Source organism: Embiotoca jacksoni, unplaced genomic scaffold, assembly GCF_022577435.1.
Source record: "Embiotoca jacksoni isolate LCO1_2020_lvr unplaced genomic scaffold, fEmbJac1.0.p SCAF_4, whole genome shotgun sequence".
NCBI lineage: Eukaryota > Metazoa > Chordata > Actinopteri > Embiotocidae > Embiotoca > Embiotoca jacksoni.
In genome coordinates this window covers 11,884,343-11,899,030 of record NW_027185392.1, presented here as the reverse complement: position 1 = coordinate 11,899,030, position 14,688 = coordinate 11,884,343, and the positions used below count along the sequence as shown (strand labels likewise).

Sequence of the window (14,688 nt, the reverse complement as noted above, 5' to 3'; positions counted from 1 at the left end):
AAGTGTATTAAATCAGGAATATCCTGTAGAGCAAACAAACTGTAAGTTACCTAACACACACCCACACCCACACCCACATACACACACACACACACACACACACACACACCCACATACACGCACACACCCACACACACGCACACCCACACCCACACACACACACACACACACCCCTCCCCACACACACACACACACACACACACACACACACACACACAGTATTGGTGTGTAGGGTACTAGACGAATTCTGAGGTAGTTGCACTTTACTTTTCATTTCATTCTGCCAATATCTGTACTTCTACTACATTTTTAAGACCTGCAGTTTCTCTGATAAAAACAAAACTACAATTACAGCATAGCGGTTGTATGCCATTAACCACTCGAGTTGTAGTCGATATGCATATCTCTCAAAACCCATATAGATGTTGCTGAAAGGAAGCTATACATTCTAAAGCGTGGATGCCTTGCACACAACTTCAGTGTTGACAGCATAGAAGATATATGTCATCATCATGCTAGATGGACACCTTGGGGTAATTTAATCAATTTGTCATAATGTGAAATACGGTCACAATCTTTCCTTTTGTTCCTCCTTAATAGTGTTGAATGATGTACAGAAAAAAATAATAATGATTTTATCCTGTTAGATATTTGAATTATTGAGTTATGGCCACAAATATATTTTTGGACATCACAGTTACCTTTGACCACCAAACTGTCATCAATTCATCCTTGAGTTCAAGTACATGTAAGTGCCAAATTTGAAGTAATTCCCTTAAGGCATTTCTGAGACGTTGTGTTCAAAAGAATGGGAAAGATGCAAAGTCACATTGATTGTGATCTCTGACCTTTGACCAGTTAATTGCTGAGGCCAAGTGACCAGGCCAGGTTTGAAGAAATTCCCTCCAGGCATTCCTGAAATATCGCATTTACAAGCCTGGGTCAATGTGAGGTGACAGTGACATTGACCTTCAATGTTTTTTTAGTTCATGACTGGTTCTAAGCAAATATGTTTGGCAATTTGAAGAAATTCTCTCATGGTGCTCTTAAAATATTGACCTTATAAGAGCAGGACGGATGGACGGTTGAGAGAGACATTTCGTCACGGTGACCTTTAACTTTGACCACCAAATTCGAATCAGTTTATCTTTGAGGCAAAGTCAACAATTGTGTCACATTTGAAGAAATTCCAGCCAGACATTGCTGAAATATCATGTTCATGAGAATGGACTGAATTGGGGTCGCAGTGAGCTTGACCTTTGACCCCTAAATCTTGTACCAAGTGAATCTTTTTGCCTTTTCATTTTTTATTTCATACCCCATTAATCATCTAATGGCCCCTTAGATTTACCTTGTGACCCAAAAGTGGGCACCAGACCCATAAGTTAGGAACCACTGAACTAAACTAATCCAAACTGTATATAACATGTTAGCCCCTCCTCAAACAATCGTGTTGTATGTTGTAGTGAGTGGTGTTGTTGTCCTAGCTTGCAATGAATTGCCCTATGAGGTATCTATAAGACATTTGATTGATTGATCCAATAGTAAAATGCTACTTTAGCATTAATGCATCAGTGAAACAACCTAATATACGATATAAACACATCAGTCATGAGGGGATATTTTGCACAATAGGCACTTTATTTGACACTTTCGAAAACAAATTCGAATAATAACTCGATACTTTTAAATCAGTAGGATTTTTTTGTTCAATTTAAATTTGATCTTTGAGCGCTAATGAAATATTTGTTTCGCTGCTGCACTGGTGCTGGTGAGATCTTAGTACTTCTCCAGCATCATATAGCATGAACATGGTGGTAAAAAGTCACATACAGCCACATGCTGCTGGGAAGTGGAGACACAAATTTTCATCTGGTATTAGGCTGATATAGAAATAGCTTATAGTCAAATTCGTGTGGGACACTTGACCAAGCCCATAAAAGTAATCCACACAAGAACCAAAACAAACAAAAAAACATCAAAACATCAACAACCACAAAATTAGAATACAAACCATGACATAGAGAAACAATTACAATACAAAGTCAGTCATTGGCAACTTATTAACTCACCACAGGAGAAGTCACGACTCTCAGTGCCCTATTTCCTCACCTGCATCATTGACTTTTTTTTCAGTCAGGATGAAAGGATAAAATAAAATGAAGATAAAAGACATAACTGTTTATATCAGTAAGGATTTGAAGTGTCTAATGATGGTGAAAGTTTCCTTGTCTCGACTTACAATAAATATGCTTGTGTAAAGTAAACAACCATATTATTTCAAGTACAGGCAAATTATAATGAACCATTTAGAAGATTGGAGTATTTCATGAAAGATTCTGTTACATTAACATAACACATACGTTTACATTTAATTTTATATTGCATTTTATCACTGTAAGAAACGGCATTGCTGGGGAAATATACTTACACAGCTGTGCACTGGGCAGTATCTGATTAGATTAAAAAAAAAAACACAAAAAAAACAAGTAACAAAGTATTTGGCTTTAATAATAAAATTGAGATAAAATTATTTTTCCACTATTGACTCCAAAATCATGTACTGGTTTTAGAAACAGGAGGGGTTGTATAAAGTTAAAAACTGTTTTAAGGCTGATTAAAAGAAAGTAAATTGTACTTTTAGGCCAATACAATTAATTGTATTTCTCCACCAGAACTTTATTCTGGCATGACAAATCTGAATTACTGACATTGTTTTTTAGTTTGTTGAGTTTATCTTCTGCGTTTCAGAGGATACTCTGTAAAAAAATGGTTTAATTTAAATATCACTTGTAGAAAATATGATAGTACAGCACTGACTTATGCCCACATATGTGTAATATCCTTGTCATATAAAACATACAACAGTATGACCCTGTGAAGGTTTTGAATAATGAGAAATCTTACTTTGATGCTTAAAGCAGGCCTTCACTTTTCATACTTATACTAAGTAAAATTTTGATACACTATGTATTTGTATCATATTAAAGTATATTCAAACTGAGTTAAATCATATTTAGTGTCCTTATTTCTTTCATTATTAAGAACAACTTTATTGTGATACCACTGATTTAAAGTTATAATACAGTTGTTTGCTGTCTTGGATGGAGCTGATGTTGTGCCAGAAATCCCAACACATTGTAACTGTAACTGTAAAACTCTTTGTATCATCGATCAGCACATCTACAGAAAATGCACATGAGTCTGATAGGGACCTTTAATAGTGTGTCACTGATAAAATTGTCAGCATTGTTGTGTCGTTTTACAACTTATAACTACAACTATAGACTGCTGAATTTTCAATTTAAAGTTTTTGTACTGTGTAATTTTAGATTTATGATAGGATATGATTGACTTGATTTTTGTACTTTTACTGTTTGGAAAGCAGTTCTGTTATTCCACAGTAACTGATATGAATGTAATAGTATGGTCTTTTACAGAATACGAGTTCAATGACCTCTTTTTATATATAATACTTTTGTCTTTATTTCTCTGCACTCAAACATCTTCAAGTGAGTATGCTACCCACAGCAGTTCCCCATATTGACCACAGGAGGGAGAACTTTTGCACTCAAAGGTGATATTAGTCCTTTGGGTTGGGTCCTTCATTTACAAAGCTACTTTTTAAGAATCTAAATCCTTGTTTACAATAATGGAAGAAAACGAACGTTAGTGTATTGTGAGTCAGTATGGTTGTGACTTTAAAGAAATCTATTTTGTGTTTAAAGGGGGGAAATCATTCTTCCAGTGTCTGTAATAAATAAGGACTTTATAGGTTGGATATTGTTCTGATTTACATCGTTAATCATCACCAAGAATCAACGTCTGTCAGATCAGGATTTAAGTTTTGTAGTGATAGTGATTTATAATCGTTCAACCACTGTCATACTGGTTAGTGTAAATGTAGTTAGAAGAATATGAAATTATCTTGCATCTTGACTGAGTAAACACCTGTCGCACATAGTTGATATATTTGATTTTCAAAGGCGCCTGTGGCCGCTGAACCATGTAGTCTGAACTCAGCTTAGATAATTTCCCCGGGCTCAATGGGGACCGTGTGAACTGCTGCTGTTCAGGCTCAGGGTGGCGCAACAAGCCAAAGGATTGTGTCGGGGACCCTCAGAGGTCACCACGGGTCAGAGCGCAGCGCCTGACAACCCAGAGTCCACAGCGGCTGCTGCCACAAATTATGCTTCATGACAGGGGGATTGTTTATGTTCTCCTGTAAAAGACTACCAAAAAAAAAAAAAAAACGACCCCTTGCGGGAACAATAAAGTATATCTATCTACCTATCTAACTTATGCAGATCTAAAGTGATACCACTTTTAAAGGAAATTAAAACAAAATGTGGAGGCATACACAAACGGTCTCCACGGATTAATTTAGCAGAAGCACTGTCAATTTAGTAATATTCTACAGGATTATACTTATTTTGGTGAGTGTATTAGACTGCATGCATGTGTGTGCATGTTCAGGCAACAAAGCATTTTTAACGAACAACCACAAGCTTCTGTATTAAATCTGAAGGCAAACAGTATTATAAAGAGCAAACTCACTAAAGTTCATACGGATATTGCAAATATTTGCTGAAACAGCATAGGTTTCAAGTTGATAAGAATCTGTTGCCTCCTGATAGGTATAAACTTATGTGGACCTTTAAGAGATGTGGATCATTTCCATTTTTACAGTTTCTTACTTAAGTTTGCATGTAAAGTAAAACTGAAAATGGATTTAACATTTCGTTTTTTGTAGTGTATTTTTTTGTTTATAAACAAAGAGCCTATATAACACGTTGCACTAGTTAGGGCTAGTCTGACAATTAATTAAGAAAAGAGAATAAATGCGTCAGAAATTCCAGTACTGAAAGATAAAGGGATTCATATGAGTTATATTCATCCAGATTTTTTCTAAAGGAAGAAAAAAAAAATCATATTTATATTTGCAGGATTTATATGTCAGAGTAGCCCACTCCTTACAGTTATTTTGTTTGATCTCATATTAGATTCTAAAAAATAGCCTACAATGAAGTTTGTTGTATGATGTAATTGCTGTATTATATCCAAAATCTTTTTCTTTTTTTTTTTCCAGCGATAGCACTTTCTTAGAGTGTCTAACAGTGACTAATTATGTTAATGATCAGCTCATATGATAAATAAAATCAAGTTTGCATCCATTCCGGTTAATTCAGACATAGTTTAGCATTTATGTCTTATTTTTTTTTTTTTTTATCTTAGGTATAATTTTGCTCCTAAAGCTGCTGTCACAAACGATAAACAGTCCTTAAGGCTTTGCAATAATGTTAGAGGTTGCAAATTGTGTGGTAAAAAGCGCAAACGCAGACATTTATAAGACTTTTTGCTCAAAAGATACTAAAAATATATTTATATTAGATGCTAAATCGTTGAATAAGATAGTTATCAGACCATTTACAAACAATTATTTGAGCATGGAACATAATTTTTTATATCAGAGGAGTACAATAACTGATATCCTGACTTATGAGTTGGCTTCGTTGACGCAACGTTTGGCGTTACGAAGTCTGTCAGTAAAGACTTCCAGTATTTAATTCAGTTAAAAAACTAAAGAAACAAGTCCCTCAATATTTCAAAGGACAAACACATAAAAAGTGTTAAAAACTCCACAGTCAAGTAATTGGATTTTATGCCCCCGTCCCACTCGCTCGCGCTTTTCTCTCCATGGTGCTCAAACAAACTCTCCAAAAGCTTCAGATGTCTTGTGAGCTTTTCTTTCTCAATCTCCGCTGCTTTTAATTCGTCGACATCGCTCACAGGATCAAATATATCCAAGCACGGCGAAAGTTTTGAGATTAAAACGTTCTCAGTGGAAAAAAAAGAAATGGAGCAAAGTGTTGTGGCGCATGAGAGCAGTTTGAATCTGTGAGAAGGAGCGCACACAATAAACCTGTTGTTAACCTTGCTGTGAAAATATGTTTGAAGAAAACAGCCAATTGTTGTACGAAATGTATTCAAGTATAAAATAATGCCCTTTGTTTGGGGGGAAAAACTTGAGCAATGTGAGGGTACAAAAGTCCCCTGTGGCATTTACTAGCACCCTTTGTGCTGTTTGCGCTTTGGCGTCTCCACTTGGCGCATTACCCAGGCCCCTTTAAACGCGATTGTTTCTTTCTTTCTAATGACATTTACCGGATCAAAACATGCTGTTAATTCGATCAGAAAGCTTCACCCTTCATAACAATGGCAGTATAATTTCTCCCAAAGTTTGTTAAGTTGACCGAAATTAGGCAAATGAATAGGGGTCTCCAGGCTACCCATCTTGCAGGTGACGGGGAATAATGCGCGTTCACACCAGCTGCATTCTTCTTTATTTCTCCCTTTCTTTCACAGCATTATTAAAATTTAGGCCAATGAAACTATTCATTCGAGTGAATAGACATTTTCTTATAGGATAATAGGATACAAATTGAGCCTCTCCAAAGAGTCTCCAGTGGTGGGTAACCCTCGTGTGCCAGAGGCTGCTGGAGACGCTGGCCTTGACGCAGACGACGCTCGTGTGCCAGGGCTAATCACACACCTGCCGAGGAGTCCAACAAAATAAAGAATGTAAACAAAAAGCTTGCCATCTCTCATAAAAGATGGACGTGTCACCAAGTCGTGTGAGAAACGCCGAGAACAAACGGGGGGACTCCGTCTCCAAAAGATCTCCCCTGAACTTGGCGGAACAGCCTATTAAAGGCTTACTTAATTACTCTAATGACACTGGACAGGCCTTAAAACTCGGACCGGGCTTGGATGAGAGTTAAGATCGCTTGCTGGGATTTGTAAACAGGCGATCGTGTGAGAAACGCGAGTTGGAAGAAAAAGGGTTTCTTTTTTCGCCGGCTTTGTTTTCAGTGCGCACAGTGCGCCCCGCCGGATCAGGCGATCCCAACGCTCAGTTCTTATTTCCCGCCTGGGTTGTTACTATGCAAATAATATTCCGAAAGCAATCACGTGTCTTTTGAACAGCCACGTGGATTAACAAAGCAGGTTTGCCCCCCTGCTAGCCCATGGCTTTAGATTTTTTTTTTTACTATTTCTTTAACTGATCCTAAATGCACACATTTACCCAATACATGGCTCTAATCCCATGGAATAATTTACACCATGAATGCCAGAGTCCCTTTATAAGGGCCATCTTTCCCCTCAAACCTCAGTCTGCATCATCTCCTTCCAGACCAACACATCTCTCCAACTTCCAGTTGAACTAATTTTTAAGAAGTTTTGTCAGGAATTCATCGATGGCATCTAAAATGAAAGACAGGAAGGTATGCGCTCCATGTGCGCTCTGCATGTTGAGGACTGAAATCTTTTGGCAACGTGGCACTTCTCAGACTTTTGAACTACCTTTTGGAATTTTGTACTTCTTTATTTACAACTAATATTGTTGAACTACTACTTGGAGTAATTTTCACGCTGGTGGGATAAAAACCTGTTGTGCACCAGCGTGTGGCACGCGTTATAGGACAATACGGCGCACTATTGACATAAAACAGCCCATTTGCTACTTGCGCAATATTTTGAAACAGTAATGTAAAAACTTCCATTACAAACGTTTACAACGTGTTAAATCTTCTAAATGTTACGTTAACTATCTACAACGGCACCTCAGAGTTATAAAAACTGTCTGGAGCGCAGGTGTCTGCTGCGCGCTCTGGACCCAACTCAGCGCGCGGCGCGTAAAACTCGCCCGGAGTTTTAGATCTCATCAATAACTTATCCACGTTATTTATTTGCTTCATAGCATGGGATTTCATTTCACTGACGTTTATTTTTGACCGATACAATAACTGTAATCGAGACATACTACAACGATTCCCTGTGCTAATGTTGTGCCTCTTCCTGTTTCTACAGAGAACTCCTATCTCCCACAAAGTCATTGAGAAAAGAAGACGAGACCGCATTAATCGCTGCTTAAACGAACTTGGAAAAACCGTACCAATGGCCCTGGCAAAACAGGTATTGTAAAACATAAAATATACTTTCTGTTAGATTAATTTATTACACAATATTGACATTTATCAAGACAAAAACTATTCAACATTTGTCAGATGATCTTGTTATATTTTTCCAGCCAAACATTTTATAATGATGGATTTTTAAATTTGTATTTTGGTAGAACTCTGGTAAACTGGAAAAAGCTGAAATCCTTGAGATGACTGTTCAGTACCTGCGCGCGCTCCACTCAGCGGATTTCCCCCGTGGGAGAGAAAAAGGTCAGTGAAAATATAACTTTTATATTTTACGCATCACATCACCAGTGTCCTCCTGTGAGGAAAGTTAAAGATTCCCTACGTGCTGATTGTTTAAAATTAAATTCCAAACTACTTTAATTTCTACATTTTATTGCAAGACCAGTTTTACGCACCGGAGTCAGAAACCTTAGTGACGGACGTGTTTATCATGTCATAACGCAGGATTGTAATCGCCGTTTACTTTGGATTATTTCAGGTGAACTGCTCGCTGAATTTGCAAACTACTTCCACTATGGATACCACGAGTGCATGAAGAACCTAGTGCACTACCTGACCACAGAGGACAGAGCTGAAACCAAAGACATCAAGTACGCACGGATCCTCGCCTTTTTACAGTCAAAGTCCCGTGTGGTCACGGAGCCTGTTTTCGGCTCAGTCGGCACGATTCCAGAACCGTCTGACTTCCTCAGCCAGCTGCACTCCTCCCCTGAGCACCAAAGTCACAGTCCCACTGACTCCATGTACCAGCAGAGTCCACCAGGACACTTCTCCTGGCACAGTTCGGCCCGCAGCCCGGGCATCTCGTACCCAACAGTGCCGCTCTCTGCGCACACACAGCAGCACGGTGGATACTTGTCGCCGGTGCAGGGACTCGATCACCATTATTTCAACTTCATCGGTCACACGCACGCAAACACGTTCAGTTTGCACAGTGCGCAACACGCCATGTAAATAGCTTTGCCTTGTTTTGTTGTTATTTTTATTTATATAGTTTGATCATGTACAGTTTGTTAATAAATACAAATATTTCTGACAAAAATTCAACTTGTTTTTGTCATCATTTACACTCTTTTTTTTAGGTGGCAAAGTTACATTTTAAAGGCCTAACTGCAAATCAACAAAATTATAAAGCCACCGAATCCTTGCCGGGAGAGGAAACAAACAAATACACACATACACACACATTCACAAAATAACATATGAAACTATGTTTACAAAAGAAAGAAAAGAAAAATGTCAATCTAAAGTGATTCCTTATTTTGACCTGCATTACTTGGGAATAGAAATACCAGTAACAAAAGCTACTAAATATACAAGAATTTACATATCTTTTGATAACATAATCTAACAAAGGTGAAGTCCGACTGGAGTAATTTTTGATGAATCATTTTTACAACGGAGACAGGGCTCCGAAGTTGTTAAATAAAGAATGAAAAGGGTTTAGTTTATGTGCCATTAAAACTAAAATGTTATTAACAAGGAATAAAAATGTTCTGTCTATCCGCAAAAAGGCTGTTTAATGGCTGAACTGTGGGTAAAAGTGGTGACAGCAGTTTACAGGGGGCAGACATGAGCCTGATTCCCACTGGGCCAACCACTCCTGACTTAACCAATATTTTTTTTAAATATTGCTTTTTATGTTACCCATTTTCTGTAATGCTTAACATGTTGTACAAAATGTTTTGCAGACTAAATTTTTCCAGCCGTTTTAATTTTTTGTATTCAACCAATGATTCACCAGGCACTCCCCCCTCCTTCAAATTCAAATCTGTTGTTATAAGGCAATACAAGTTTTCTTCATCTGCAAAGTTTGATAAAGAAGCCAAAACAAGTGACTGTGATGTGTTACTTTTGTGTTCTGAGTCACATTTAAGGTTGTCAGAGGGCTGCAGATGATTTAAAAAAATGGGAAAAGTTGTCACCTCTGAACTTTAGCCAAGTTCATTTATTTCCATATATTTAGGCAAATGAGGCTCACTATTCATCAGGATTAAAGAGGGATGCTAGGCACAGAAGAAAAGCCAGCCTGGTTAAAAGTTATTATCTTATTTGCATTCAAAATTTGTTGTTTCTTCATTAAACACAGAGCAATATTGCATCAACAATTTGAAAAGACATCTTTTAGATTTACATGAAAACATTTCACTTTCAGACTTTTCTCTTACTTGGTGAAGTACAGTCATGTTGGGATCACTTACCAGTAGAAATGGACTCTTTGCCTGCAACAGAATAAGAAATGACTGATCAAAAGAGATTTGTTTTTGGCAAGCTTGTGACCAGTCTACAAGACCACAGGGTCTCAATAAATGCAATAAACTGCTTCCAGCCCCCTTCTGTGTTTCTTTAAGTATGCTGAATTGTAAAAAAAAAAGAGAGAGAGAAAGAGAGGTTAAAAGAAAGATGGAAGTGTGAGGGGGGGAATTCCATGTTGTTTTATAAACCAAGGAGCCCAATTGTAATGCATCTGAAAGGGGAACAATCTCAGAGTCCTTGTGCTTCATCCTTGAGTGACTGCAAAGAAAAATAATCAACACCATGAAATCAAAGTTTCTCAAAGAGAGGAGAACAAGAAAACACTTTCCCTCAGTTTTCCTTTAGAAGCAAAACTGAAATCATCACACATATCCCTCTCCTGTGTTAATTTAGGCCTCCGTACATGGCCATACAGTTCGAGGTGTGTGGGTGTCCTCAAATGTATGTTGACAAGACAGGATGGATGCAACAATCGTTTCTCTGGGGATGGGTGGAGGACGGATGGATGGATAAGCTCACATTAATCGCCTGGATGGCTGGATAAACCCACATTAACCAGCCCCTGACCAAAAAGACAAGCAACAACAGAGAGCAAATGAATGAAATGAAAGACAGTGTCCATGCAGATGGAAAAGTGACAATACGATAAAAGAGAAAAGGCTTTTGAAGGAATACTTGGATCCTTAGAGCCTCAATATTGGTTTAAATCCTGACTCTAAACAGGAAAAAAAGACTCATGTTCAACCAGATGAGAAAGATTTAGCTGCAGCACATCACATGAATAATAATAAATTGAGCAGGAATAAAAACAGACTCTGAATCTTTTATTGTCATGTAAAATGAGCTGCAGTGGTAAAGCTTCAGTTGGAGAATGTTTATCTTTCGCATTAATATCACATGCTGAGCATTAACAATCCGTTCTTTCAAAAAAATTATACATCAGTGAAATGTCAAAGAAAAACACAGTTGGACTTTAACTTTGATGAGTACCAAGTCAAGCAAGTCTATAAGATAGAAAAAGTTTATAAGAAACAAGAAGGTTTAATCATAGTGTGGGACGACGGACAATGATGAGACAAAGTCCAGAACTTTACTGTTTCATCTCTGAAAAAGTTGTAACTGTTCGTCAATAAACCAAAACCAGCAACACCGATCCTACAGCAAGCAAATAACAAAAAAAGCCTTTTAATTCACCAACAAACTATTTTTCTATGCAATTTATTGTGATGTGATTTTTGCCTGACACATCAGAAGTACTGAGACAGATACTCTACACACTTTGATTTTGCAACTGAAGTTTTTGTTTTTATTTTAAGTAGCTAAACTTCTTTAAGCACTGAAAAGAGAATTAATCCACTATTTCTTTTGGTTTTTATATCATTTTGTTAATGCTTTTTATGCTTTCAGTACATTCTGTTTGTTTTTATCACCACTTTGTCAAGACTATCATGGCTAAATAATGATGTGTTTGTTTTCTATCTTTTGTTTTTCACAGTTTTTTCTGGTGTAGATTTTGCTCAGACTGTGACACAAACACACGTGGGTGCACGTGTGCCTGTGAGTGCATGCAGCACTGTACAAAAGTTTTAGTCACTTTCGGTGTTTAGATTCTTGTCCAACATGCATTATCATAGGAGAGGCGTCTGATCAGTAAGACATTTATTCTGCAGAACAAGGACCCCAAACATACAGCCAAAGTCATAAAGAGCCATCTTCACCATTAGAAGAACAACAGATGCAACAGATGCCACAGTTGCCACAAAGTCCTGATCTCAACATCATGGAGTCATTTTGGGATTACATGAAGAGACAGAAGACATTTTTAGAAATCCTCCAAGATGTTTGGAACAACTAAACTTGCAGCATTTGTGTCTGTAGGAAAACGTGCTGTTTTAGAGGCAGCGGGTGCTCCCAACAAATATTGTCTTCAGCTTCTTGTGTTTACTGCACTTATAAAGTTAATTGATAAATGTTATGATCAAAATGATACAAAAGAAAGACGTGTCTTTTTTTTTTTTTAGATAAATTCTTTACACTTTCCCCTTTTCAGGTGTCTACAAATCTTTCAAATAAAACTCTTAGAAAGAAAATATCCACACCAGGAGATGTGCAATTCGAGGTCACTATATTCTAAAGAAGCTGCATGTTTCCATTCCTGACTAAACTAAGCTGCTGGCTGAACCATCATATTTACTGTATATATGAAAGTGGGACAATCTTCTCATCTAACCCTCTGCCACGAAGTGTGCATTTCCTAAAATGTGGAACAATTTCCCGAAGCGGTCACAAGCCAAAAAGGTTGGAAACATGTTATATCCTAGTTGCTGATTTATCCTTTAAGTATCTGAAAGCTGCTGTTTGATCTTTGCACCCTATGTACTAAAGTCAGCTAAACTTCTCTGAGTACAACAGCAAATCTCCTAGTGTAGTTTGTAGAATGCCTCCTCTGCTGTGTGTGTGTGGATACGCATTTTTGCTACCTCTTTGGGACATTTTCCTGTCTAAACACCGACCTTGTGGGGACCAGTAGTCTTCATGAGGAACAAAGCCTTTTCCTGATGAAGCAAAATGTCAGTCTGAGGTCCTGCTTTGGATTAGGCTGTGTAAAATGAATGGAAGCCAATGCAATGTTCTAACAAAGATAGCTGCTTAAACCTCTGTGCATGTGTGCATGTGTGTTTGTGTGTGTGATGGTGAGGGTGAGGGTGAGAGTTACAGTCTTGCTATGGGAGCGAAGCCAAAGAAGTACACAAGCTGAGAAATCCAACAGTCAGTGCTGGTTGGTAATCAAATAGTTCCAGTGCCATCGGATCTCCACCAGCTCACCTCAGGATGGTTGTCTGAGCTACAGCATGAAAAGACAGGGAGGGGAGGGACGGAGAGACAGACTAAGAGAGGGAAAGAAACAGAAAGAGTAAGAGAGAGGGAGTCTAAGTCTAAGAAAAGGGATGAAGATCATTCCCACAACAGATAGCACTATCTCACAGGGTTTAAAGGGCCCCCTTTCTGTACAACCCCCAACCCCCTCCCTCCCTTCCTCCTCCCCCCTTTCCCTCACCAATAATGCCAAAACTTGGCAGCCAACCCGGCACATGAGCAACAGTTTCCCATCAGAGAGAGGCGGCCATCCTACTGCCTTGGCACCAGCGATGTCTGAAGAATGACGGGCACTGTAAGACGAGAGCAGACATGAATGGAGTCTGTTCAGGGAAAAAACAACACTTATCAATGCCTTTTGATTGTCTGGGAGTGATTCTAGTGAGAGCAGAACACTGAGCTGACGCGGAGTGTAACAAGTGACAATATTTCTTCTGATGATGTGTGTTTTTCAGAGAAAGGTAGATTTTTCTAAAATGTAATTCACAAAATAAATAAATACCGTAACTGTTGAGGAAAACTTTGTGTAGTTTGTTCACACAGGCTGGAAAAATGTCATTGGGCCGAACACATCAGCAATAAAAATCTAACTACGGAGTTGCTGTAGGAGGATTTTTCAGAGCCGTCTCTGCCCCCTGCCAAGAGATGAGGGCTTCACCTTTTTGCACTTGGCACAACCCTCAATGTGCTCACTAGCAATGGCATCAGATTATGCAAATCCATGGAGATGTTCTATTCAGCATTACCACCATTTAGAGCTAAGATATTTGAGCCAAAAATGAATAGTGATAAAAGAGGCAGTGTTTTCGAGGAGGGCGAGCATAGAAGGGTCAAAGACATCTGCAAAATAAATGGAAACATAATGAATACTGTACAAAATATCCCACTGTGGACCATCATTTTGGTCACGCCCTCGCTTTTCTCGCTCTTTGTCTCTCTGTTGTTTCGTTAAGTTTTTCTCGTGTACAGCACAGTCACGGGGACCACAGGCAATCTGAGAAATATGGAGCAGCATGGGAACAGCCCAACAAGCGTGCAACAACACACTATAGAAAAGAGCTCAGAGTTAAAGAAACAAAAACACAACAAACAAAAAGAAACAAACTTGGATGAAACTCTTTGTTATTCATGGGAAAAAAGAGCGAGCTTGTTAACTTGCACAATTAAGGCGTCATTTGCCAGGAGAAAGTGCAGTTCTTTGTTTTTGGGGGACAAAAGGTTGAGAGAGCGCGATTTAGATCGGCGCTGTGTGTTTCATGAGGGTGGGTTTGGTTATCTGGTGTGCCACAACAAGGGACACTTTTGTCACAAGCACAGACGGTGTGACATCGGAAAGTGCTCGAGATAAATCAGGTAATTTTGCATGGTAGTTGGACAAAGAGCTCCACACATTGCAGTTCCTGTGTGTGTCTATAAAGGGAGTTATGTGTAAAAGATGAAGCAAATATATCACCATGTGAGTAATTTCACAAGACGTTTCCAATTGAGTGGCATAATCTATAATTTAAGGCCTTTTTGTTAAAGATTAGTGGCATTATGTTTAACAACATCAATAAATTATTCA

General features: G+C 38.3%; 1 protein-coding gene across 1 annotated transcript; it reads left to right on the top strand.

Annotated features, from left to right (window-relative positions):
* The first annotated feature begins 7,198 nt into the window (after positions 1 to 7,198).
* On the top strand, positions 7,199 to 9,018 carry helt (helt bHLH transcription factor). Its single transcript, XM_069167712.1, has 4 exons — positions 7,199 to 7,286; positions 7,873 to 7,977; positions 8,138 to 8,234; positions 8,470 to 9,018. Exons 1-4 carry the CDS (start codon positions 7,260 to 7,262, stop codon positions 8,943 to 8,945), a joined length of 705 nt encoding a protein of 234 aa, XP_069023813.1. The 5' UTR covers positions 7,199 to 7,259; the 3' UTR covers positions 8,946 to 9,018.
* The last annotated feature ends 5,670 nt before the right edge of the window (positions 9,019 to 14,688 follow it).

Bases quoted from the DNA above. Each gene is read 5' to 3' on its own strand.
- helt (XM_069167712.1), top strand. From the start codon at position 7,260: ATGGCATCTAAAATGAAAGACAGGAAG. The intron at 7,287-7,872 runs GTATGCGCTCCA...CTGTTTCTACAG, and splicing joins CTAAAATGAAAGACAGGAAG to AGAACTCCTATCTCCCACAA. The intron at 8,235-8,469 runs GTCAGTGAAAAT...GGATTATTTCAG, and splicing joins CCCCCGTGGGAGAGAAAAAG to GTGAACTGCTCGCTGAATTT.